At 48.3% G+C, this 25414-nt stretch overlaps 1 protein-coding gene across 1 annotated transcript; it reads left to right on the top strand.

Annotated features, from left to right (window-relative positions):
- Positions 1-211: 211 nt before the first annotated feature.
- Positions 212-25258, top strand: SREBF2 (sterol regulatory element binding transcription factor 2). The gene is made up of 19 exons (XM_085048442.1): positions 212-408; positions 4698-5084; positions 6001-6182; positions 7352-7492; positions 9243-9464; positions 10569-10683; positions 10876-11057; positions 11838-12030; positions 12970-13151; positions 13834-14107; positions 14461-14630; positions 14845-15013; positions 15642-15762; positions 17263-17372; positions 18656-18788; positions 19273-19441; positions 20586-20771; positions 21646-21757; positions 22393-25258. Exons 1-19 carry the CDS (start codon positions 327-329, stop codon positions 22611-22613), a joined length of 3351 nt encoding a protein of 1116 aa, XP_084904568.1. The 5' UTR covers positions 212-326; the 3' UTR covers positions 22614-25258.
- Positions 25259-25414: the final 156 nt, after the last annotated feature.

Genomic DNA, 25414 nt, shown 5'->3' with positions numbered 1-25414 from the left:
GTGGAGGAGGAGGAGGAGGAGGTGTCGCTGCCTCTCCCCGCGCGGCCGGCCCGCCCCCTCATGAATATGCGGGGCGCGGGGGCGGGGCGCGCTATGCTAATGGCAGCTGCTGATCGCTGACGCGCCATCACACCACGCGCCGCCGCGGCCGCCGATTGGCCGGGGGCGACCTGGTCTCATTGACAACAAACCGCGGGGGGCGCGCGCACCGGGGCCGGCGGGGGCGGGGCCGCGGGGCGGCCCAAGATGGCGCGGGGTCGGCGGCGCCCGCCGGCAGCGACAGCGGCGTCCGCTTGAGCGCTCGGGGCGGCGGCGGGCCCTGCGCGATGGAGGGCGGCGAGCTGGCCGCCGAGAACATGGAGACCCTGACCGAGCTGGGCGACGAGCTCACCCTGGGCGACATCGACGGTGGGCGCCGCGGGAAGGAGCGGGGGTGGGGTGGGGACGGCGCGCGTGGGCTCCTCACGCGTGGCGCTGGTGGGAGCGCTCGGGTCTCCCCTGCCGGGGGAGGACGTGTGGGTGGTCCTCGGACCGCGCTTCTGGCTTGTCCCCCCGAGCGCGGGGCGGGTGCGCTTCCCACGCGGCACTACGGGCTTCCACGCGCGGGGGCGGAGCGGGGATCCCCCGGCCCGGGTGGGTGCGGGCGGGGTTGCGGGTTCGCGTCCCGCCGGGCGGCGTTCACCTGGCGAGCGGCCACGCGTGTCTCCCCTGCCGGCGGAGCGCTTCCGAGCGACTTCCGTGGGGCTGCCCCACGCGTGGAGTCGCGGCCGTAACCGGAGGAAGGCGGTGGGGCTGTGGGGTCCGAGCCGCCGAGCCCTTCCTCCTGTCGGTGTCCGGCGCGGGAAAAGGTCGGGGGAGGTGACGGCCGTGTCCCCCTGCTCCTGCCGCAGACCCGCGGGGCAAACGGCACGGCCCGCGTTCCCCTCGTGTTTCCTCGTGGCTCTCTTGGAGTAGCTGGTGAACGATTGCTGAAGCCGTGCCGCCACTGAGTGCCCGTGGGAGGCCGAGCCTCCGAGCCCTCCTGCATCGAAACTGCTCTAACTGCTTAAATTTCCCTTTTCCCCTGTCATCCTAAAACTTTACTGCATCGCTGGCACAGCTCAGACCCGTGAGAAAATCCCTGTTTTTCAGCGAAGTGCAGCAAAGTGAAGCGCCTGCGTGTGACGCCTATTTCATGTGTATTTTTGGCGACAGAAAGCAGCTCCCAAAAACCCCATTTAAAATGCCATTTCTTGGTGTGGTCTGTGCTGTAGGCTGGTGGAGATGAGCTCCTGGTTTAGCTCACTGCTCTGCTGGGCTGTAATCCCAAACAGAGCTCAGCTTTGGGGATGTCCGAAATATCCTTGTTTAGCAGCTGGGAGATAAAATTATACCAGTACTTTTAGATTTCTGATTGACACCGATTTGCCACGTAGCTTGGGACAAAATCTATACTCCTTTTTCCTTTTGTCATAAAAGAAGAATGTGTGTTATGAGAGTGCAATGGGCTCAGTTATTGCTGATAAAGTTTGATAATGCACACTGAAGGTGGTGTTAGCTGTTGTTTGAGCACCACGTAATGAGTTCTCAGGTTCCACACGGAAACTGAGACGAATGGATGAACCCAGCGATGGCTCTGAACTGAGGTGTGCCCTGGGAGGTGTGATTCAGAGCGATGAGTAACTTAGGAAAACGAGCTTCACTTTCCTCCCCAGCTCCAGGGGTGGATTTTCCTGGGGAAAGCAGGGGGAAGATACATGACAATCCTGCTTTTTTTTGTGCTCCAGTATGGATTCATCTCAGCATTTGAAATGCTGCAAGGATTTTAATTTAGTTTTTAAGTCATCTTGTGGGTGTTCCTCTCCCATACAGGCTGAGGGACTCCTCCCTGCTTGTTGCATGGATTTTGATTTTTTTGTGGTGGGTGGGCTCTGGGATGTCAGTGCTCACTGGGTTCATACTTCATGGCAGGGCACAAGGGTGGCCAGGGAGCCCCAGTGCTGAGTCCAAAGGCTCTGCCTCCTGCCCCAGCACAAGCTCCTCCACCAGCCAGGGGCATCTTCCTGCGGGCAGGGCACTGCTGGGTAACAATGGAGCATGAGGTTTGGGTCGGTTGTCGGGGCGAAGCACATCAGGGTTCAGGCCAGAGAGGTTGTTTCTGTTGAGGCTGGGATCTCCACTGCTTTCGACTTCTCAGAGCACAGCATCTCCAGAAGTGTGAGGAAACAAAAGTGTGTGCTGGAGAGCTGGGCCATCTCCTGGGAGAGGCAGCTGAAGCCCAGCTTTTGCCTTTCTGCCTGGTATCCAGGCTCTGGGCTGATAAAAGCAGCAGAAACCCTTGGTGGGCTCAGTTTTGGTTTTGTGATACCTTGTTGACATTTTTCAGCCTTGGGTTGGGCTGGAATTTTTTTTTTTGCAGGATCATGTACCTCTGCTTTAGGGCCTGAGACCTCTCCAGCACAGAGGGTGCAGGTGCTCTGGTGACATTGGGTTCATCACTGATGGTTTGTCCTCCAGAAGCACCTGAGGTTTCTCACAGTGAGTGTAGACACTGATTTCTGGGTAGGTGAAGGTGTTTTAAAAGGCAGAGATTTAGATTTGGGGTGTTGGCTGTTTCTCTTGCTTTTAATTTATTGGGTGTTGTTACTAGGAGAGCTCTTGGGCCCTTTAAAAGAGGTGGGTTTGATCCCCTGGCAGTCTTAATTCTTCAGAATTAACCTTTAGACTTTTTGCATTTAGTCAAAGTTGTCTGTCATAAGGATGTGATTTAACTTGTGAGAGCAGGAGTAGTTCTATTTAGATATTAAATCTACTGCGTTGAACACAACAGTCTTTAAAACACAGTGCTTGCAATTTTGTTACTTTGCTGAAATTTACTCTTCCAGAGCAAATCCCATCTGATTTATGTTTATTCCGTAGTTGCAGTTATGCTGTCTGATAGTGAAATAGCAATACCATCGAATTAAAAGTTTGGGAATTAGTTTGGATTATCAGTTTTATCATGTTGAAGGTTATTTGGGATGGTCTCAGCTGCAGTCAGTTGGAACATGAAGAGCTCTTTAATATCCATCTAGATGTTAATCTTGAAACAGCCCTCCTTGCTCTGGTAGTGTTTTGTGAAAGCCAACTGAGGCAATGCATTAAAAAAAAAAATCTTTCTTTTCTGTAGAGAAAAGTGGAGACAAGGGTTTGGTCCAGCTGGTCCCTGATGGTGGCTGCTGCCTCATGCTGGGGGAACTGTGCATCCCCACTTAGTGTCAGGTTATGAAGAGGTCAGGAGGACACATCTCCCAGGCTACTCCATCCAATAGACTCTGCTTCTTGAGAGCAGCGGTCATGGCCAATGCTTAAATCTGTGTCAGGGTGTGGGGGGATTGCTATCAAAAGGGAAGAGTATCACAGAAATATGTTGAAATGTGTGTTGAGGGAGCAAGAGGAGGATTCATCCCTTTGCTCTGTTTCAGACAAAGGAGTGTCCTACAAATTAATTGGATAATGCGTGGGTGGCATTTCAGAGAGCTGAGCAAATTAATAGCCCTCTTATTGCTGGGGCATAATCCATGGAAACTTGTTCTCAAAGGTTTACTGCTTCAAACCTGCTTCATAAATCACAGCAGCAACATCCTTTGGGATTTGTGAATGAGAAAAGTCCGGGTGTAAGGAGCTCATTGCCATACTTTTTCCTATAAATCCGAAATCTATTTTTTGCTTCCTAAACCCGTATTTATTATTTTTAGGTTTGTGGGTTTCCTATTTGCCTATTTCCAGAAAAAAAACAAACAGGATATTCAGAAAACCATGGAAGACTAATTGCAGCATGGGCAGATTCTGGGGTGGGGAAGAATGTCTGACTCCTCATGCCTGCACACAGATCAGGGAAAGCATTCAGGTATCTTAAGGTGCCTAATTGGATTAAATTGGATTAGATGGAGGGAAGAGGAAGCTCTGCTTATAAACAATGATCTCTTGGTTGTGGAATGGTCTCCTCTGGGGAGAAGGCCTATGGTGTTGCATTAGGAGCCTCTTGATGTGGGCTGGTAAAATCCTGGAGAAGGTGGGGTGGAGAGAACCTGTTGTGCAGTGATTGCAGGCAGAAACCCAACAGAAAAAGTTATTCTGAGGTTTTAAACACATACAGGGATTTGTCCTGCTACAGTTTTATAAAGTGTTGTTTCCTTTAGTAGTTTTTCCCCAGTTTTTGTTATGCTTGTAAGTAAAAGAAAGGTAAGATGAATTCTTGTCCTGTCTCTTCATTTTTCAGATACTCAGCGGGGCAGAACAGATAAGGGGCTTGAAATCTCCCCAAAAGTTGGGTGGGAGAATGATTAGTGCTGGAATTGTGGAGGTGATTGGTTTCTTCCTTCTACAAGGGTTAAACTGAAGGAGTGATGGAACAAGACTCTATTATTTTAGATATATGTTGGAGATGGCTTTAAGTTCTAGTCTGTGCTTGGATCTTCTTGTCTGGAAAAGTGTTGTAGGAGGGTCTTACTTTTGGCTCTGAGCAGCATCGGCAGTGCTGTGCTGCTGGCCACTTCTTGGTCTCTCTGTGGAGGTGTTGCATTGGTGTGATGTGTTCTCTGAAGGTTTTGAAGGACCCAGAGCTCCCTTCTGTGAGCTCTAGATACACACCATAATTCCAGTCCTGATGAAAATGGCATATATCGAAGTATGCAGTTGATAAAATAGTGTTGAACTAATTTTCTTCTGTTTTACAGAGATGCTGCAGTTTGTCAGTAACCAGGCAGGAGACTTTCCCGATCTGTTTTCGGATCCCTTGTGCAGCACCTTCCAGGGCAGCAGCAGCAGTGGCAGCAGCAGTGGGACCCTGGAGCCACAGTTGCAGCGATCCTACAGCCAGGTGCAGCTCCAGACCTTCCCACAGCCCCCTGCATCTCCCCAGCTCCAGAGCCTGCCGGTCAAAGCAGCGCAGACGACACCTCCAGCCCCTCCACGCTCGGCCCCTCTGCTCCAGCCGCGGCCCTCGGTGCAGCCTCAGCTCCAGCAGCAGGCTGTCATGATTACACCAACGTTCAGCTCTGCTCCCCAGACCAGGATCATCCAGCAGCCAGTCATCTACCAGAACGCGGCCACAAGTTTCCAAGGTAGTGCTCGCGGTGCTCAGGCTGCAGGTGTGCCTGGTGCACTCGAGATTTCAGGATGCTCAGGCTATGGACGTGCCTGATGCACTTGCAGTAAATGGCATCAGTGTTCAAACTCCAAGTGGATCCTCAGACATGACAAGCCTGATGATCCTTTCCTTGTGATGCTGCCTGTGGGGTGTCCCTTCTCCTACCTGCATGGCTTTGGAGTTGGGGAGCATGAGAAATTGTCATAAATGAGATCTTAAGTGTTTTTGTGTGGCCTCTTACCATAATTGTTGTCTTGCTCTTCTCCTCTGGCCTGGCCTTCTGTCCTATGGCTCTTGGGACACTGGAGAAAAGTTTATCTTAAAACAGAGTTGTTGGCAACCCTGTTCTCCCACTGATGGGTGCACCGGGGAGATCTGGTCTCCCACATGGCAGTCTGGAATGAAGGCACATTTTATCTACCAAACTCTGGAGCTCAGTACTTTCACTGAGCAGAGACACCTGTAGGGATATTTAGCAATGGTGGGATTTTCCTTTGTGAATGCTGGATGACTTGATCCTCTTCAGTTGATTGTTTACATGACAAATAGGATCCTACGGTCCACCAAGATCAGGGGGAGTGGGAGAGTGCAGGTTGGATGTACTGCATAATGTCACTGAAATAATGAGTTCTGTGCTATCAGACTAAAGGGTTTTGGCTTTATTTTCTCTTAGCTGATCCTCTGTGCATCCTGGAAAGCTGCTATTCTAAGTGCAATGTCCTCTTGCAGAAGGCACCAAAGCAGCTGGAAGCTTCCCAACATGTGGGATGTGTTGGATGAATGCTGCCGACTAAGAAGCTCAGGGAAGGAGTGATGCTAGGAGCATTTCCAGGCTCCAGAAGGGAGACCTGCGTTTCTCGACCATTTCTGACATCTTTTCTGCTTTTCAGTTCTCCAGCCTCAAGTCCAGAGCCTGGTGACGTCCTCGCAAGTCCAGCCGGTCACGATCCAGCAGCAGGTGCAGACTGTGCAGGCCCAGCGAGTTCTGACGCAGGCTGCCAACGGCACCATCCAGACCTTAACGCCAGCCACGGTCCAGACCGTTGCTGCACCACAGGTCCAGCAAGTTCCAGTAAGTAAAAGTGTGGAATGATACAGGGATCCAGCAGAACAAGAAAGTGCTTCAGTGGGTCTTGTGTCCTGGCTTGCCAGGGGAGAAGTGGTGAAGCTTGTAGGGGTGGCAGTTCTGGTTAGGATTGCTTTTGCACAGACATTTTTAAATCCGAGAGGTATTTCTAGCCAGCCTGTGTCCCAGAAGCATTTTACTTCATGCAGGTCATGTGTGAGAGTCCCTGTTGTTATTTGTGATGTAGCTTCTGGGCAATGCTCAGAAACAGTTTTCACTAAAACACTAACTAAATGCTGTCTAAAACAACTTTAACTTGGTACTGCCAAACCCAGTTGGAAACTTTACTTGAACAGGCTTTCTTTGACTTCTGCCTACTTCTTTGTAAGTCCATAATCTCTACCACATCTTATAAGGACTGGTTGATACTGGAATGTGTTTTTCCAATTTTTCTGTCATGGTTTTTAAAAATATTTTTACTGTTACAGTGTCATTTGATTTTGTATTAAAACATTTGCAAGATTTTTTTCACTCTTGTGCATTTTTGTATTAAATAAAAATGTTTGTCTATGGGACTCAGTATGACAAAGTTGCTATAGTTCAGTTGTGCTGTGCCATTTCTGGTGTTCTTTGACAATCAACAAGGTATTTGAAAGAAATAAGAGCAACCTGTGTTATGGCAAAACAGCTTACATTGGATTTTGGTCTGCTTGATGTTAATGGTACAGATCCTTTCAGTGAAATTGCAGGGAGAAGCTATGATGGGTCTGCCAAAGCAGGCTGTCCTAGCTGTGTTAGACTGAATACTCAGACAGTTAATGTAGAGAGCTAATTATAGGTGTAATTGGAGAGGGTAAAGCAGTTTTCCCTCAGCTCTTTTGTGTTTTTACGTACTTGTTTATTTCTGGTGACTGATTTGAAAACCGCTGTCCCGGTGGTTCCTCTGCTCCATTCCCTCCAGTGCTGTTCAGACTGTCACCTGCTCAGAGTTTGCATTGGGGCTGATGGAAAACATTGAGGTCATGCAGGGCACAGGTGAAAAAAATACTCACCCTGCTCTTTTGCCATCCACTGAGTTGTAAAGTAAACAGCTCTGTCTGTGGTTACCTCTGACTACTGAGATCAGCAAGGAAACATGTGCCTGCTCTCTTCACCTGTAACTCTTTTCAACCTAGGTTCTCGTCCAACCTCAGATCATAAAAACTGATTCCCTGGTCTTGACAACCTTGAAAACAGATGGCAATCCTGTTATGGCTGCAGTACAGAACCCAGCACTGACAGCGCTCACTGCTCCCATTCAGACCACAGCTCTACAGGTACCCTATGGATGTTCTTCCATCCCTCTCCTCTCTGATGGTCTTTCCTATTAATGCTAGGAAGAGATTTGAGCTTTAGTGTTCTCTCGTGGTGCAGACAGAAAGGGTTTTTGAGGGCACTTCTACACACGTCCAGGGCGAGTAATACCCTGTTTCTGTCAAGGCTAAACACACAGATTTGTATTGTTTGGCAGCGTCCCATGGCCAGTAAGCAAAGACCAAGGGCACATTTCTGTTTACCTTTTTCTGGTATTATGAGGAGAGGAATGTGACCTAAAATCTCCAGGTTTTATCTTTAAACCAAAAGCTAACTTGCTCAGAGTACCTGTGGAACTTTCTTTTGCCCCTTACTAGTGTCTAGTACTAGTATATTGAGTGTGACAACTAATTAAGCTACTTTTCAGAGGGTATTTGCAGTGGGGATTTGTTATAATCATTGGAGGTGGCAGTTGTGCATCATGGCCTCCACTTCTATCAACTCTTAGAAATTTACACCCCCCAAGAAACACTTAGTGTGATCTTGGATGTTCTGAACAGATATCTCTGTACAAATATTTACTCGGGGAGATAAACTTGCAAGTGTGAACTTAAATTTTGACTTTGTCTGCAATAGCATGGTACATGCTTACATACTTATTAGCAGTCAGGCTAAAATCTTCAATTAACATGCTTGCTTTTAGATAATGTTTTGATACAACTTGAGGCTTTCAAGGTTGTGTCTATCTGAAGCATGTTTGAACACTCTGAAATTTGGTGGATATTAGCCAAGGAAAGGCATAGAACTTAAATCCACGTTTGTCAAGCTGCAGCTTGTAGTGAAATGAAATTAATTTCTGATATCCCAATTAGAAGATTATTTCAGAGTCGAAATTGTTCCTGAAGTTGCTCATGGCTAGTTTATGTTTATCTTTTGACAGAAATAACTCTTACTCTCCATAGCTACTTGTTTCCCTGATCCTTGGTGTACTTTAGAGAACACGTGTGCCTTTCTCAATCTTGCTTTGCTGGATTAAGCAGTCTAAACTTTCTTTTATTACAGCTGTCTCAGGAGCCCCTCTGTACAACTGTTCTGATGGGATTCATCATATTTTATCTCTGAGTACATACTATACTGCTTTAGTCTGCTATAGATGGTCTGTCCTACATCTAGATGTCCAAGTTTGAATTTTTCATGCTGCTCTGTATCACTCATTAGTCTTAGCTCCTCATATTAAGGCATTTTGATGGCTTATGGATTTTTTTCTTCATTTAATCAAATTCAAATCAACTGCATTCCTCAAGCCAAAGGTGTTTTATTAATAGTTGGATCCTTTCTAGCATGGTCATTACTAGTGTCACTGGAAGTAGTGTAGCCTGTTCCTGTTTTGATGACTATTTGTCCAGAGAAAAGGTGGATTTGGACACTTGGAGTGTAAGGATTGTGGGAACAAGGAGGAGCCTCAGTCCCTTTCTCTATTTAAGTGGATGAACAGAGTGTAGCATTGGCAGAAGTGCTGATGCACTTGGGGAACAAGAGATGTTCTTATTCCACGGTGACCAGGGTGAGAGCCAGAGTGACAGATTTTTCCTGTGTTGCTGTGCCAATGCTTGTGCCAGCTAAGAAAGATAGAAGGAATTTGGCATCTCACATATCTTCTGAGCTGTACCAACTTTTCCTGCTTCTTTTTTTTACTCCTTTTTCTTTTGCCATCGTAAACCTTATCTAAACTGGCTGATTGCTCTTGACACTTGTTATGCACAATCTTTGTAGACCCTTGTTGGGAGCAATGGGACCATTTTGACCACAATGCCAGTGATGGTGGGACAAGAAAAGGTGCCTATCAAACAAGTTCCTGGGGGTGTCAAGCAACCTGAGCCACCTAAAGAAGGAGAGAGGAGAACAACTCACAACATCATTGAAAAGCGCTATCGGTCGTCCATAAATGACAAAATCATTGAGCTGAAGGATCTTGTCATGGGGACAGATGCCAAGGTAAAGATGGGAAATAAGGGCAAGTGTGGTGTCATAAATAATTTGTCTTCAGGTGCTTGTTGCTCTACCGAATGAAGCTTTTGGGTACATGTACCTGTTAGTAGCATGCACATGTGTATTGGGGTGAGACTGGTGAGAATCACTCGTGATCGATAATTGTATTCAGGAAGGGTCATCTGTAAAATATTAACTTTACTATGCTAGTGGTACTGTTTCTTGAAAATTAGCTATGCCTTCTGCATTTGTTCTTATATTAGATCTAACTTAAAAGAGGCCCTCTAGGTAGAATATCCAAGTGGATGTTTTGATAACTCTGCCAGACCAGATCTTGCTTAAATTAAGTTTCCTTTTCCATGTGACTGCAATAAGGATGATAGTTTACAGAGCTTTCCCACTTACTTCCTTTGGGTATTGAGCTGTAAAAACTCTTGCTTGCTCAAATATTGGATGTTTTCTTGTACCACATATTCAGGGTTGTCCTACTCTGTTTACCTCATGTTGGTGGAGCAGGCAGTAGTATTTGTGATATCTTCTGTGATCGCTGCACAAATAAGTGCACTAGTGAAGTCACCTTCTCGTGCTGGAAGTGGAAGCTTAATGCTTTTCAACACATGGGTAGTGTGCAGTGGCCTCATAGTACTTTTGGTTTGTGTTTAGAAGATAAACTTGCCCACTGCTGCTGGAAGCAAGGATTTTCATGGAGATGGCCAAGCAAGCGAAGCAAGGAGGGAACTACTTATCTCAGAATTAAGCAGTGATCACACAGCAGCTTGTTTTATGCCAGAGGAGATCCACTTCATTTACAAACTGTGGTACTTTCAAAGGGCCATTTCTGGCTGAAACCTAGGTGTGAACTCCATTGTAATTTGAAAGTGAATCTGTTTCCATTGTACTGCTTTTATAAGATCTTTGAGAGACCTCATCCATCTGATACCTTGCATACAGAGCATGCTCTGCTATTGGTTCCTTTGCAGCTGCTGAGAGGCCCTTTACACCCTTTCCTATCACCACATGATACAAAGGGTTGTGGTATTCCTACAGGCAGGAGTGACCCTTTGATACTCTTTATATAAACTGCTTTTTGTACATCTTAATTCCTTACAGATGCACAAGTCTGGAGTCCTGAGAAAAGCCATTGACTACATTAAATACCTACAGCAGGCCAACCATAAGCTGAGGCAGGAGAACATGGTTCTGAAGCTGGCTAACCAGAAGAACAGTAAGTTGTGGAGGCTCTGCAGCACAGGGGGGCAGTCAGCGTGAATGCAGGATGTGTCTTGCAGTTTCTTATCCTTGACAGAGGTTATATTGATAGTGGCTAGTGTTACTCCAGATGGCAGAGCCAATCTGAGAGCTACTGATAGGACTCAGGATGGAGAAACATGTATGTAATGCACTCTGATTTTTGCAGAGCTGTTGAAGGGCATTGACCTAAGCAGTTTGGTTGACAATGATGTGGATCTGAAGATAGATGACTTCAACCAGAACGTACTGCTGATGTCTCCTCCAGCCTCTGATTCAGGATCCCAGGCTGGCTTCTCTCCCTATTCCATTGATTCAGAGCCAGGAAGCCCACTCCTTGATGATGCAAAGGTATTTGAGACCTTAACTGTCGAATTCAAGGTATCTACTTCAGGATGTGTAAGAGCCAGGATTTAAATTTTCCTTATTCTCAAGAGTGGAACCAGGAGACATCTGGCAAGCAGATCTGTAGGGCTTAGAGATCCTTTGTGAGAATGAGGAAAGTGCATGTGTGTGTTTTATCTTCCCTTAAATGATTGAGGTGATTTCCTGAGCTGTATTACCTGAGCCCAGCCTTAGCTGCTGGAAGAGCTATGCTTATCTTTCAGCCCCTGTACAGTCTCTGTGCACTCACAGTGCATGTTCGTGACCCAAGGAGCCCACAGCTTTCTAGGATGTGTATGTTCAATGAGTAAAGGAGGAGAACTTGGAAATGCATGATGACATCAGTTGTGGTTAATGAGATCATAAGTAATCAGAGTAACAAAAAGCTGTTGGCTGTCTTTGGCTTACACATTTGTTTTGTGGATATCACAGAAGTGGATTTTCCGGGAGATCCTCAAAAGAGTAAGGGCAGCAAAGGTTAATCCTAGCCTAACCCAGGGATCCAGTTAATACTTGAAATGACTAGACACATTAGGAAGTTGAAGGCATTCAAATGTATCAGACTTTTCTTACTAAGCTGGGAAAAGCTTTGCTGGAGATCTTGCTCATCTAGAGCTCAAAAGCGAATTTGTACATGTTCTGTTTCTCCTTCCCTACCCCTTCCTTGACATAAACATTTTTTGTGCTCTGGAATAACAAGCATTGGGGTTTTTCTCCTCTTTTCTCTCCCTTGCTATTCCCCTGAAGGTTAAAGATGAGCCTGACTCCCCTCCTGTGGCGCTTGGTATGGTGGATCGCTCTCGAATACTCCTCTGTGCTCTCACATTCCTTTGCCTTTCCTTCAACCCACTGACATCCCTCCTGGACGCCCGAGGAACCCCCGAGTCCGACAGCCTGGTGCGCCATGGCTCTGGCAGGAACGTGCTGACTATTGAGTCAGGTAAAGAACTAGAATAGTGTAAGCCATGGAGGATGCCCAGCCTTACATGGTCTCCCTAAAAGCCACCTGCAGCTGGACAGATGCCAGCCACGAGGTGGATGGTCGTGTGGTTCAGTAGGACGGTTTTGTGTGTTCAGGGAGTTGTGTGACCTTTGTTTAATGGGTGGGGAGGGGCAGTAATGCAGGGCAGGGCATGGGAGGAGAGCCAGCTCGGACATGGTTCCAGTTCACATCCAGTGTTCTTGCATAAAACCAGGCATGGCTCAGTATGCTGAGGTTGATGTGTCACCTATTTGTAGCCCAGCAGCCTGGGCTTTTGGCATAGACCCTTGAAAAGTAGTTCAGGGTAATGGACATCCTCCTATCTTTACCAATCTTTGAGGCATGTTCACTTTGTTTTAGAGGTAACTGACTGATTTTTGTCACTTAATAATAAAGTATTACTGTGCTGTTGCTATGGGGTCTTGCAACTGGCTTGTTTGACACACTTATTCCATAAAATTCATAATCAAAGGTGCAACAGCTTAGGAGAGGGTCGGGGATGCTGTAGGCATGCAGTTGTTTCCCTGACTGGTAAATATAGCTCCTCCATGTCACTTTGTAAATTTAACTAAGATCAGAAAGTATTGAGTACTTGCGGGTGTGTCTTATGGAAGAATCAGGAGACAAAATACTCTAAGAAAACTAAGTACTGATATTTTTTTTTTTTTTAACATCAGTCTTGTAAAAACAGTCATTCAGTTGGGAATGTTGAGGGTTGGAGTTTGGATGAAGAGGTGTTAATATAGGTGTTTCCTGATATAACTGCAGTCTTTGCAAAAGCTGATTAAACATGTAACAAACATAGAAGGATGTCGTCCTGGGTCTGTGCTCATCATGTCACTAAGCTTTTGGGGTGCAGGTTAGATTTTAACTTTCCTTTTGGGTTGTTCATTGCAGGTGCAGCTGGTTGGTTTGGTTGGATGATGCCCACCCTAATCCTGTGGCTCGTGAATGGAGTGATTGTCCTGAGCGTGTTCATAAAGCTCTTGGTGCACGGAGAGCCAGTGACCCGGCTGCACTCGAGGTCCTCGGTCACCTTCTGGAGGCATCGCAAGCAGGCAGACCTGGATTTGGCACGGGTAAAGTTGACTCCTCGTTTTGCATCAAAAGCATCTTTTAGATTGTGGGATTGTGGGTAAGTGTTTCCCAAAGAGGCAGTGGCTTGGCATTTGGAGGAGCATGGTATTCCTGGAGTAGATCATCTTGTCTGATTTCAGAGAAGCTGTTGCCAGATTGTCCTGAGCAGATTGCTGTCCTCCTTAGCCTAAGTTAGTGAGGCGTGGAAGCAGTGGAAGAGGCTCCTAACTTCTATCCTTGTTCCTAGCTACTGCATCTTCTATCAATTTTTGGCAGCAGCATCTTTGGTTTTGTCCAGAATTTGGTCTCTCCTGAGTCTGTCTGCTGTCCTCCAGCCCATTGGAAGTCTTCTCTATTGTTGAGAAAACATTTGGCTTTTTATATGGGGACCCTGAAATTTCCATGTGTTTGACAAGGCAGGAAGCTCTTTTCACCTAGTGTTGGCGTGTCTCACGGGCAAGGATCACGTGCAGGATCAGAACCATGTGTGGAAAGATATGTTTAGGGCCAGATCTCAAGCTGGTGTAAACTGCTGTTATGTTCTCAGTTTTTGTGTTGATGTCCATTTGCGAAAAATCTGTCCTGTCTTGAAGCTCAGTTTGTCTTGCTCCCAATGCCAAGGACATCTCAAAGTGTCTGTGATGGTGATTTTTGTTGCTGAATCTTTCGCTGTGTTATTTGCAGGGTGATTTTGCTGCAGCTGCGTCAAACCTGCAGACTTGCCTGTCGGTACTCGGACGAGCACTGCCAGCTTCCCGCCTGGACTTGGCCTGCAGCCTGTCCTGGAATGTGATCCGCTATAGCCTGCAGAAGCTGGCACTGGTGCGCTGGTTGCTCAAGAGGACCTCTCATCAGTGGCGGGCAAGGGAGGCCACTGCAGGATTCGAGGATGAGGCCAAGACCAGCGCTCGGGATGCAGCCCTGGCATATCACAAACTCCATCAGCTCCACATAACAGGTGGGAGCAGAGGTGGCAGATCTGCTGTCTGGTTTTCCTGAATGAAGAGACTCAGAGCTGATGTTGAAGCATACAGGGAGAGCACTACAACCTCTCTCCTGTGGGAGGGCTGCTGTTAGAAATTAGCCTGACAAATTTTAGGAGCCACTTACCAAAACACTACTGGTCTATGCAATAATAGAGCTCTGTAAAAACAGCTGAAGCAACAGCGGTGTAAGCTTCTCATGTCAACAGGTTCTTGTTTCTTTAGGATAACAGCTAAATAATAATAGCTACCCTGGAAATTATAGTAGCATTTAGTAGCTGGTACTAGTGCATAAAAGTTAACACTTTTCCTTCTCCTCCTGGTACAGGTAAACTTCCCTCCAGCTCAGCTTACTCAGGCTTGCACATGGCATTGTGTGCTGTGAATCTGGCTGAGTGTGCAGAAGAAAAAATCCCACCCAGCACAATGGCAGAAATCCACCTGACAGCTGCAGTTGGCCTGAAAACCCGCTGTGGAGGCAAGCTTGGCTTCCTAGCGGTGAGTTGTCATATCTTCTCTGATCACACCTCCAATCAGGGATCTAGGAAAGCCTGGAAGCTGGCATTGCTGTATCTGGGAGAGGGCATCTGCTAGCACTACAATTATAATGTGACCTGCAATTATGATACGAGCTGTAATTATGATATGAGCTTTGTCCTTGGTGGTGTGACTCTTTCCCTAGATGCTCAATCTTATCCTCTCCTTTTACCAGAGCTACTTTCTAAGCCAGGCTCAAAGCCTGTGCAGCTCGGAGCGGAGTGCCATTCCCGATTCATTGCGTTGGCTGTGCCATCCCTTGGGACAGAAGTTTTTTGTGGAGCGAAGCTGGACAGTGAAGTCTGCTGCAAAGGAGAGTCTGTATTGCACGCAGAGGAATCCTGGTAAGAGCAGCTCATTTCCAAGTGTGGGGCACCCCAGCACTTTGAGCCTGGCAGTCTTCCCACTTTTGTCTGGGGCAAAAGTGGGTGTCATGTTTTGAGAGTCTGTTCTTTTATGCCCATCCTGTTTGTGGATAATAGTAATTATCCACAGTATCCTCATGCCCTCACACCCAACAAAACCACAAGTAAAACCTGCTTGTGGTTTTGTTGGGTGTGAGGGCATGAGGACCTAAAATGTCTCCTCAGTCTGGAGGATCTGGCTTGCCTCCCTTTGTGTACTGTGCTGTGTCATACTGCTTGTCTCTTTATCTGCTGGAACACAACCTGGAGGTGGCCCTGAATGTCTGGGGAGTGTTTGTCTTCTGCAGAGCAGTGTCCTCACTGTTTTGATGAGAGGCTGAAGTGAGAGAGGGACCTTTGGCCAAAGGCTGCAGCCTTATAAGTGGATTAAAGGAATAAAAAAGCCCTAAAAACTTGGTCTCTATAAATCATTGCATTAATTCCTCAAGAATTTCCCTCTACTATTTTTCCTTGTGCTCTTTCCTGCATTTTGATTCTTCTTTTTGGGTGTACTGGGAGATGTCTGTGACCATATGCAAGTTAAATGGTTTGATTTATCCTTCTCTAGCGGATCCCATTGCACAAGTCCATCAGGCATTCTGTGAGAACCTGCTAGAGCGAGCAGTGGATTCACTCATGAAGCCTCAGACTAGGAAAGATGTAGCAGGACAAGAGGAGGAGGAGTCGTGGTGAGTATGTGTGTCCCACTGGGCACTGCTGGCCGCAGCAACAGGCTCTGAGGCAGAGCTCATAACCACTGACTGAGCTCTGTGGGACAAACTGAGTGGCTAGTCTTTGTTAAAGGCTTGGAATGACAACGTTAGTCTGACCACCAGTTTATTAGCAAAGCAAGCTCTGCCTCTTTATATGAAAACCTCTTAACTCAAAGGTGACCCTGGGTGTGGTGGGGATTTCTGGTGTTAGCTGGCAATGCTGGTTGATTCCTCAACTAAATGGATGACGCTTTCTCTGCTGAGACAAAGTTTAATGTTCAGGAGCACTAAAATTAGCGTGCACCTACCTCTTCTATAGACCAGGACATATGTCTGGGGCTGTCAGAGCGTGAAGGTCTGGCATGTCAGAGTGAACCCACCAGCTTGCTACTTGGTGCATGGCTGTTCTCCTAACTGAAGTGCAACATTTACCCACTGTAAAGAATCAAACAGACATGTGGCAAGAGGAGGAAAGATGATGAACAAAATTGTCATTGTCTTTGAGCTCTTCGACCAAATGAAAGGGGAAAGCAGGTGTGAACCAGCAGCTTTTGGTAGTGAACCATGTCCAGCTTTCTCCTGGACTCCCCAGGAGGCAGACCCCCAGCCTTTGCGAGTAATTCAGCACTGTTTCTAGCTGATCTCCAGATATGCTGGTGCCAGGCAAATGTTACATACATACATAGGAAGCTCTGTAAGGATCCTGTCCCCAAAAAGTGTGGGTAAAAGCCTCAGATGGGAAGATAACCCAGTTTCTCTACCTGTGTAATGAAAATACTGTGCCTATAGCTTTGGAGTTTTTTTCGATCTCGTATGTGTTTCCTAGTAGAGAAGGAGCAGCAATTTGGTTTAATTGATGCAATCACATGCTGCTGTTGATGAGAGAAGGTAGCAGGATTTGTATAAGGGAGGTGGATTGTCACTATACTTGTGGGAGTCCTGTCTCCTCATGGGAAGGACGAGCTTAATAAAATAGCAAGCTTTTTTGTCCCCCTCTAGGGGTGGGAGCTCAAGATCTTCATCTGTAGCATGTCCCAGTAAATTAGGTCGTTGCTGCATATGCTATTTTCTCTGACCAATGCTATGAACATGTTGTCACTTCCATTTATACATATTTGCATATATGCAAATAATCAGAGAAATATAGTTCAGCCTCTTTTGGAGGCAGTGATTGAAAAGGAGCCTGCAATCAACTTGAAACATGTATCCATGTTTGAGGTGAGACTTGAGGTTAAATCTAGTTCTGTGCTGGTGGTCACAAAGGGGAGATGTGAGGCTGCTCCTTCTGCAGCATTGCTCTGCACTTCTTCTCACAGGATGGTCCCTTCAGTCCAGCAGTGTTGTTTTACTTGTAGAGCTTGAACTTTCTGTGGGCTTAATGGCCCACTGTTCAAATATGCCTTGTGACCAATGAGTAGTGCTATGGTATCTTCTGTTTGACAGCATAGCAAAGGTCTGCCTTGCTTCTTGTTTCAGTGAATTCTCGGGTGCCATGGAGTACCTGAAATTGCTCAACTCTTTCTTGGACTCGATGGGAAGTGGAGCCCCACCCTTTGCCAGCAATTCTGTACTCAAGTCTGCCCTGGGTGAGTCTGGCGGAACTGAAGCTCTCCTAGCTGCAGAATCTACTGCCAATACAAATTCCCTCTCCCTACCACCTCTCAAACTCTGGTCAAGGAGAAATGCAGTCCTTGGAATGAGGCCTGTTTGCATGCCAGTGTGGTACCACAGCTCAGATTGGAAGAGAGTGATTAAGGAGGCTTGTAAATTCGGCTGTGTGTTGTAATGCTGAGGGCCCAGGTGGGACTGCTGTTATTTGTTTTGTTGGGCAATGTTTTAGTTCCAGTCTGAACCCTGTGCCCTCACCTGAGAGCTTGCTCCTGGCAATGGAAAGTGAGAGGAAGGGTGGAGCATATAAATAAACATAGCAGGATTGCAGTTGAAGTACAGGAAGGGTTTTTTTCCACTTAATTACCTATTGAACTGGGTTGCCCCTGCTTTCACAGTAGCTGTCAGATATATTCCTCAGTCTTCAGAGACCTGCAACCTCTGCTGTAGGCAAGCTCTGGGCATATATTGGGAGGTGCTTGTTTTTGTCCCTTGGCATATATTTAGTGGGACAGCAAGGGCTGTAGAATCCCTCTGATTCGTGTGCTCATCTGGTCTGGGTTGGTAGCAGGCTGCTGGAGTATTTGTCTTGCTTGGTGTTGGTACAGACAGCACCTGGCAGCTGACTGGGATGCTGGTGCACCTTTAGACACAGACTAATTGTGCTGTACCTAAAATGTATAGAGCAAGCATAAAAGGAAAACTAAATAATTATTTTTTTTAAAGGGAAATCTTTGTTTGGGTCAATATTGTTATGGAATTGAAAAGCAGGTTAGAGTAGCAGAGCATGTGTCCTTCGGCCCTAAGTAGGCTTTGGGAAGTTATTGAAGGGATGTTAAATAATGAAGGCAGTTATATAGTGAACCTGATGTGCTGTCTTGATGGTGATTAGTGCCCATCATGAGTGTATCTATGAGTGGAGTTGTTATTTTGGGGTGGTGAGTGGAGATCATTGTCAGGAAGGAAGTCAGCAGATTTCTAGACAAGTTAGTGGGGTAAGTTCTTGTTGACAAGATACAAACATGCCATCCAAAACTCTGCTTGCAGTCAGATGTAGTGTGTTTGCATGCTGCCAAGTTCCTTTGTGTTCTTGCAGCACATTTCAGCATTCACATGGATGGCTGAGTTCCCGTGGGATCAGTTTGGGCTCGTTAGCATCATTGCCAGCAGAAGGCACTGGCCCATGATACCTGTCTGCTTCTCCAAGTGTGAGGGAGCTGGGTGTGCTCTCCTGGGCTGCACTGATGGTTCTGTTTTGCAGGTCCTGACGTGGTGTGCCGGTGGTGGTCAGCAGCCGTGGCCATGGCAATCTCTTGGCTCCGAGGGGATGATGCAGCTGTGAGGTCACATTTTGCAGAAGTGGAGCGCATGCCAAAATCCCTGGAGATGTCAGAGTGCGTAGCCTCATACACTTCTCAAACCCCTGCTCCTTCTAAATAGGGGTGACTACTTCCCCTATGCTGTATTGTAGAGTCACACCTACCTGTGCTCTGGAGCTGCATGTCTCTTGTGCTGTGCAAATGCCAATGTGCTGAGCAGTTTATGTGTAGGTCCAGGCTTGTGGTCTGTAAATCAGACATTCTTGCTTCTTTAGAGATGTCTTTTGGCTTTGTTCTAATTGCACAGTCTCCCACCTTCCAAAATCAAACAAAACTCACATGATGATGGAAAGGATGGTGTCACTATCTCTGTTGTTTTGCACTAAAGAATCTTTGCCACCTTCCTCTCATTTCTCTGTGCGTCTGTGTAGGTGAGGAACAATTGCCATCTTTTTTCTGTCTAAGGAATGATGATATCCCCTGAAGGTGGGAGACTGAAAGCTGGTTCTGTGGCAGCATGACATGGTATTGCTTGAAAGCAGCCTGCTTTCTCTTTCAGGAATGCCCTGGTGAAAGCCATTTTCTACATGTGTAAAGCCATGCAGGCCTCTCTGTCTGGGAAGGCAGATGGACAGCAGAGCTCCCTGGGTCACTGTGAGAGAGCCAGCAGTCACTTGTGGAACAGCCTCAACATGAGCAGTGGCATGTCCAGCACTGTCCTCAACAATGTAAGCATTATAAGCTCTGGGATAACACATGGTCTGTCCTGGTTGTAAGGTTGGTCTTGCTGCAGGTGTGTGACTTCCTTGTTGTAGCTGCATTCTCCATACACTCTGTGTATCATGGGAGTAGAAGGGAGACTTCTTCCCTATCCTTGCAAAGGGCATTGCCATTGTTCTGCTTCTGCTGTATGGGGGAGCAGAGCCACACAGCATCGTCTCCTTGGGCATGGTCTCAGCTCTGGCTCCTCTTTCTGGTGCTTTGACCAGTTTGAATTTGGCCCTGAACAGACATAAAGTACCCATCTCTCTCCTTCAGGTCAAGCTGGTGATACCTGTAAAACAGGACATCACTAAGTCGAGTCTGCTCTGTTTTGGGCCACACTCATGAGTGTTTGAATCCTCTGATACAGAAGTGTGACTGTGCTGTGCTACTGCTGAGTTTGTGTGGGGCTTGTTTCTCTTCTTTCCAGGATTACGTAAAGCTGGAGCTCCCCTCCATGGCATATGGGACATGGTTCTGGTCCTTTTCATCATTGCTGGGTGGCAGCTGTAGTGCATTGTAGTTGCATTGCATGTTGTGGCAGTGACTGTGCAATGTTTCTGCAGTGCAGTACAGAGGCACTCTCTGTTCGGCAGCACAGGCAGAGCCCTCCCAGAGCCGGGAGCGGTGCTAGGGGGCAGCAGCAGATGGGGAAAAGGCGTTTGGCAGCTGCTGTTGGCTGTGCCAAGACTGCCTCTTTTTTCTCTGCAGGTAGCAAGGCTGTCTTTGCTGTTTCCCACTAGTTAGCATCACCATTTGGGCAGGAAAGCCTTTGCAGAAGACTGTGTTTCCGTGGGATCAGTTTGTACTCGTTAGCATTGATCCCAGTGGAAGGTGCTGGCAAGGGCATGTAACATGGGTGCAATGTGCCCTTGGCACATGTTTTCTTGACCTCTTGATCGAAAGATGCTATTTGGGCAAAAGACAAAGGCCTGCTCCCTTTGGTGCATTGTGATGGGATGACACAGCAGAGAGGGCAGGGGAGCCCCCCAGGTGGGCAGGAGGTGCTGTGGCTGCCTTCCCACGGGCTGTGTCAGCAGCCGTGTAGCTTGTTCCTCTCCCAGTGCTATGTGTTACTAAGTGTGTGCCCGGGCACCCCGGCTCTTGCAGATGATCCAGCTGCTGGCCTGTGACCTGCTGCTCTCTCTCCGCACCAGCCTGTGGCAGAAGCAGGCAAACACCAGCCAGGCACTGGGTGAGACCTACCACGCCTCGGCCCCCGAGCTGACGGGCTTCCAGCGCGACCTCGGCAGCCTGCGCAAGCTGGCCCACAGCTTCAGACCCGCCTACCGCAAGGTGATGGCTCGCCTCTCCGGCCTGCTCCACCTCCAGCTTACCTATAGCTCTTCCTGGGGGTGATGGGAGCCTGCTGCCCTTGGAAACATAGGGTGTATGTGAGCTTGAGTGGTTTGGGCACATGGGGTGGGATGCTCTGCTGCTACCAGCCTCTGTACTTTGTATTGCTGGGTGACGAGGGAGGCTCCGGTGGGAGCTCAGTGCATGTGGGGAAGCACAGAAAAGCATCAACACGTGTATTGCCGAATACCATGCCATCCTGTCCCTTAAGGTGGCTTCAGGCTGGGTCTGTCCCTCTGTGGAGTGTGGAAGGAGGTGTCCTCTGCCATGTTGGCTCTGCTGAGTGGCTGCAGGGTCAGATGTCTTTGGCATCTCTAGAGCCCCAAGTGCTTTTCTGGGCATTTTTCCCCTTCTGTTCAGTTTAATCTAGTTTTAAGCCTCTGTAGAGGAAGTACAGGCTAAAACTTGGAAAAGGGAGTTGTCCTGGTATTGGCCAAACTCTGGATTTCAGAGTTTGATGCTGTTACCAAAGCACTGCACTAGCAGCCTGGGTTGAGAACCCTGCCTGGACCACAGTGCCAAGGTTTGCTCTCAGATTTTTCTGCCTGTTCCCTGCTCTGAATTCTTCCCCTTTTCAGGCCACTCACAGTTAGGTGTCAAATTTTTTTTCTCCTCCTCATGGTTGCCCTGACCTGCAAACTCCCCAGAGACAGGTGGAAAGATGAGGGAGGAGCGTGGAAATGGGTCTCTGTTTTTGTCAAGGTGTCAGTGCTCTGCTCTTGAAATGTGGTGGCTGGGGGATGACAGAAGTTCAGCCACAGCATCATCCCTGTGCCAGCCCACCTCTCATCTTCCATCCTGCCTTCCCTTCCAGGTCTTCCTCCACGAGGCCACTGTGCGCCTGATGGCAGGTGCCAGCCCTACCCGCACCCACCAGCTGCTGGAGCACAGCTTGAGGCGGCGCACACCCCAGAGCAGCAAACAAGGTCAGCCCTGGCGCCCAGGCAGTGACCCACTGCCTGTGGGGCTGGGAGGGGGCAGCCCTTGGCCAGGGTGTGGGGCATAGATGCAACCTGCAGTGTCTTCTGCTGTGTCAGGGTAATGAGCTCCCATCAGTCTGTGGCTCAAGGCGATGCTTCTGCCGTGTTCTCCACAAGCCAGCTAATGTGAGCTGCCAGCCCTGGGCTGGAGGTGTTGGCGAACAGAGTGGAAAACATTTGTTTTCATGAAGCTACATGTGCACAAAACTTGGCAGTGTGGGCTTTGGAGCAGTCAGTGCAAATGCAGAAGCTGGGAATTCTAAAGGGAAGAGCCAAAAGATGGAGGATGTAAGGGAATGGGCAAATGTGCATGGCAGTGTTGGGATGAGCCCTAGGAAGTGAGCTGAAAGGAACTGTCTCTGTAGAGTACAGGACTGACAGTTCCTACCTGACTCTAGCTCAGAGTGCTTTCCTCTGCTAGCCTAAAGGCCCTCAGGGTGCCCCTACTCTTGGCTCAGCTAGGGCATGCCAGCCAGAGAAGCTTATGCTTGCTGGTGGCAGTTGTGGGCCCGTGTGGTGGGGTTTTCTCATGCAGGTGGTAGCTCTGTTGTGACCTTTCTCTCTTTCCTGTTTGCACGTAGGTGAACTGGACACGTTGCCGGGCCAAAGGGAGCGAGCCACGGCCATCCTGTTGGCCTGTCGCCATCTCCCCCTCTCCTTCCTGTCCTCCCCGGGCCAGCGAGCCGTGCTGCTGGCTGAGGCTGCCCGCACCCTGGAGAAAGTGGGGGACAAACGCTCCTGCAACGACTGCCAGCAGATGATCGTCAAGCTCAGCGGGGGCACGGCCATCGCTGCCTCCTAATGCCAGCATGGGGCCCCTTTGTGCAAAGACAGCCTGGTTGAACATCAGCCTGGACTTCCCTTCTGGAGCTTAGAAAAAGTGCTAGGTTAGGGCTGTGCTGGTGGGATCATGATGGGGTGGGAGAGGGAGGGAGGGTTTTGGGTTTGATTTTTTTCTAAACTTGCCCCAGGTTTAGCTTTATTAGCCTCCTTGCTTGTTCTCAGGCACTGCAGCAGGAATCTGTCTAGTTGTGGTTTTTCACTATGCCTGGGGCTGTTGGGAAGTGCAGCCCCAACACAAATCACCTGTCCCTGCTTGGGAGAGAAGCCCACGAGCCCACGGCATAGAGAAGCGGCACATCCCGTGTCTGTCCTCAGGGGTATTTTGTTCCCTTTCCAAACACCTCTGCAGAAAGAAATCTTTGGGGAGGGCAGAGGATCTGCTCAAGCCTTGTCCCGTGGGGCTGCTGGGGCCTGAGGCTGTTCCTAAAAGAGAGGGGAAGGCACCAGCTTTCCTTGAGTTGTGTGTCAGGAAACCGAAGCCCCCTAGACCCAACTTACCTAGGTGCTCTGGGAGTATCGCTTGGGGCCAGTACTGCCTGGAAAATTTCTCTACGGTTTTTATACAGGTTTTTTTATAGGAGTGTTTGTGGCTTTACAAAAACATGGGGAACAAATGCAGCAGATTTCCCTTCCTCTCTGCTTCATGCGTCTTTTCCTGTGATAGCTGCCTCCGGTTTTCAGCAGGGGGTGGGTTTGTAGCAGCCTGCAACAAGCAGGGCTGGTGGAAGACCTTGGCATCCCTGGTCATCCGTGCTGGGTGGCAGCAGAGGTGGACATGCTGTGCCCTGCACTTGACGTGAAGGGTGAATGCTTCTCTGGTGCCTTTTTGTTGATGCAGAAACAATTTTTAGAAACAGTTTTTTATTTTACTCAACTCCCAGTCCCAGAACGTGTCTTCAGGTGTTTCTCCTTACCTTCTCCAACTGCTCCATAGCTCCTGCAGGATTTGGGAGGCACTGGTTCAAGGTGCAAGTCTCCCAACTTCATTACCGTTGCTATTCCGAGCAGTTTGACTTGCAGGTGTTGAATTGCCTGTGACTTTCCAGGAGGGGGAGGCGGATTTGGGACAGGGCAGGAACGGTTTGCCCTCTTTCTCTCTGCCTTTCCTGTTGCATCTCTCCAAAGAAGTGCAGAGTGGTTGCCCTCTCACGTGCATAAATGGAAACGAGCCTTTGGCAAGGGGGCATCGCTGTTTCTCCCTGTGTGTAGCCGGCATGTTCTCTGTGTTGGCAGCTCGAAGCGTTTAGATACAGGCAGCAGTCCAAACCCATCCTGTCCCAATCAAGCCTGTACTGCCCAACTCCGGCAAACACGGAGCTCAGAGTGTTTTTCAAGAAGCTTTTACATGTATCCAGCTCTTGCAGAGAGGAATGAGCTCCTTCAAAATGAGAGGAGAAAGATAGGGGTTCGTGGTCTCCCTTTGCACAGGGTCTTTTGGCATCTGGGACGGGAATTTCATGTGCTACAGTGATTGAGCACAGGTAATGCTAGTCCTGGAGTTTCCTGGCTTCAAGAAGGTGGAAACTAGGGCCGGGAGAAACCTGTCTCACAGCAAAGCCTGTTCCCAGTGATTGTGGTCTGTAGCTGGGGACAAAAGCATGGGGACCAGAAGGTGTTTACCTCCCTTCCCCACTTTATTTGGGGAATAGCTGGTGGACACCCAGCTGCAATGGCTGGTAACCTGAGCTTCTTGCCCTACTGGCAGGGCTGTCCCTAGCTTTCTGGAGTCAGTGGTTGGAGAGGGAGCTCTTTGAGGGAAAGAGGTTGCTCTCAAGAGTGTCTGATCAGTGTAGGGGATGCTCCAGTAGCAGCAACTTTGGCTTTGAGCTGGTATCCTGAGTGTGCAGAACAGCTGCTGGGTTTGTACACATTTTTATTGCCCATTCCAAAGTTCCCTAGCTTATCAGTGATCCTATTTTAGGGGGTGGATTGCCTCCTCCTGATTCTTTTTCCTCTTTCCTGGCGCTCATGCTGTCTTCCTGGTCATGTTTTTTTTTTTTCCCTAAAATACAGAAACTCCTTGTCTGTGGCAGCCTCTGAGTTATTTTGTATTTCTCCAGGTCTGCGTGCAACACATGGGAAGTTCTGTGCTTTAGTAAAGTGGGAGGTAAGGCTTTGGGAAAGGAGTGGTGCTGAGGTTTCACTTTGTCACTAATGGTAGTCTGAGCTCTGGGGGCTGGGCTGCAGGGAGTACTGGCTGGGCCAGGAGCTGGGAGAGGCTGTTGGGCTGAAACCCAGGTAGTGAATAGCATGAACCACCAAGGGTCCCAGCATGGCTGGTATGTCTCTGCCCCCTCCAGGGCAAGGATCTTTGCCCTGTTTTTTCTACACTCTTCAGAAATTTGCTGTCCATCTGTCCCTACAACTTTTTTTATATGTGTGTGTATATACTGTAACTTTTTTGTTTGTGGGTGGGAGGAAATTGTTTTATGGATTATGTGAAGAAAGTCTATTTATCCACATGGAGTTCAGAGTAGGGATGCTTTGTGATACAAGATGCAACTGGTGGTGGGGAGGTTCCCCAGAGAACATATCTGCTGTCTGAAAACCCTATTCCAGGGCTCCTGGGCATCTGTTACCTAATAAAGACGAATGTTACCACCACCTCCCACCTGCCCTCTTTCTCTTAGCCCTATTCATGCCACCCAGCAGCTGCTCTTAAGCAGAGGTGAGCTTGAAAAGTCCTTTAGAGACATAAAATCTCACAGGTACCTCAGGAAGCTGTCACTCCTTTGTCTGGATAACCTGGAGAACAGAGCT

This window comes from Lichenostomus cassidix, chromosome 1Aa, assembly GCF_008360975.1.
Source record: "Lichenostomus cassidix isolate B80296 chromosome 1Aa, HeHo_3.0, whole genome shotgun sequence".
Lineage (NCBI taxonomy): Eukaryota > Metazoa > Chordata > Aves > Passeriformes > Meliphagidae > Lichenostomus > Lichenostomus cassidix.
This window is presented reverse-complemented; position numbering and strand designations above follow the sequence as displayed.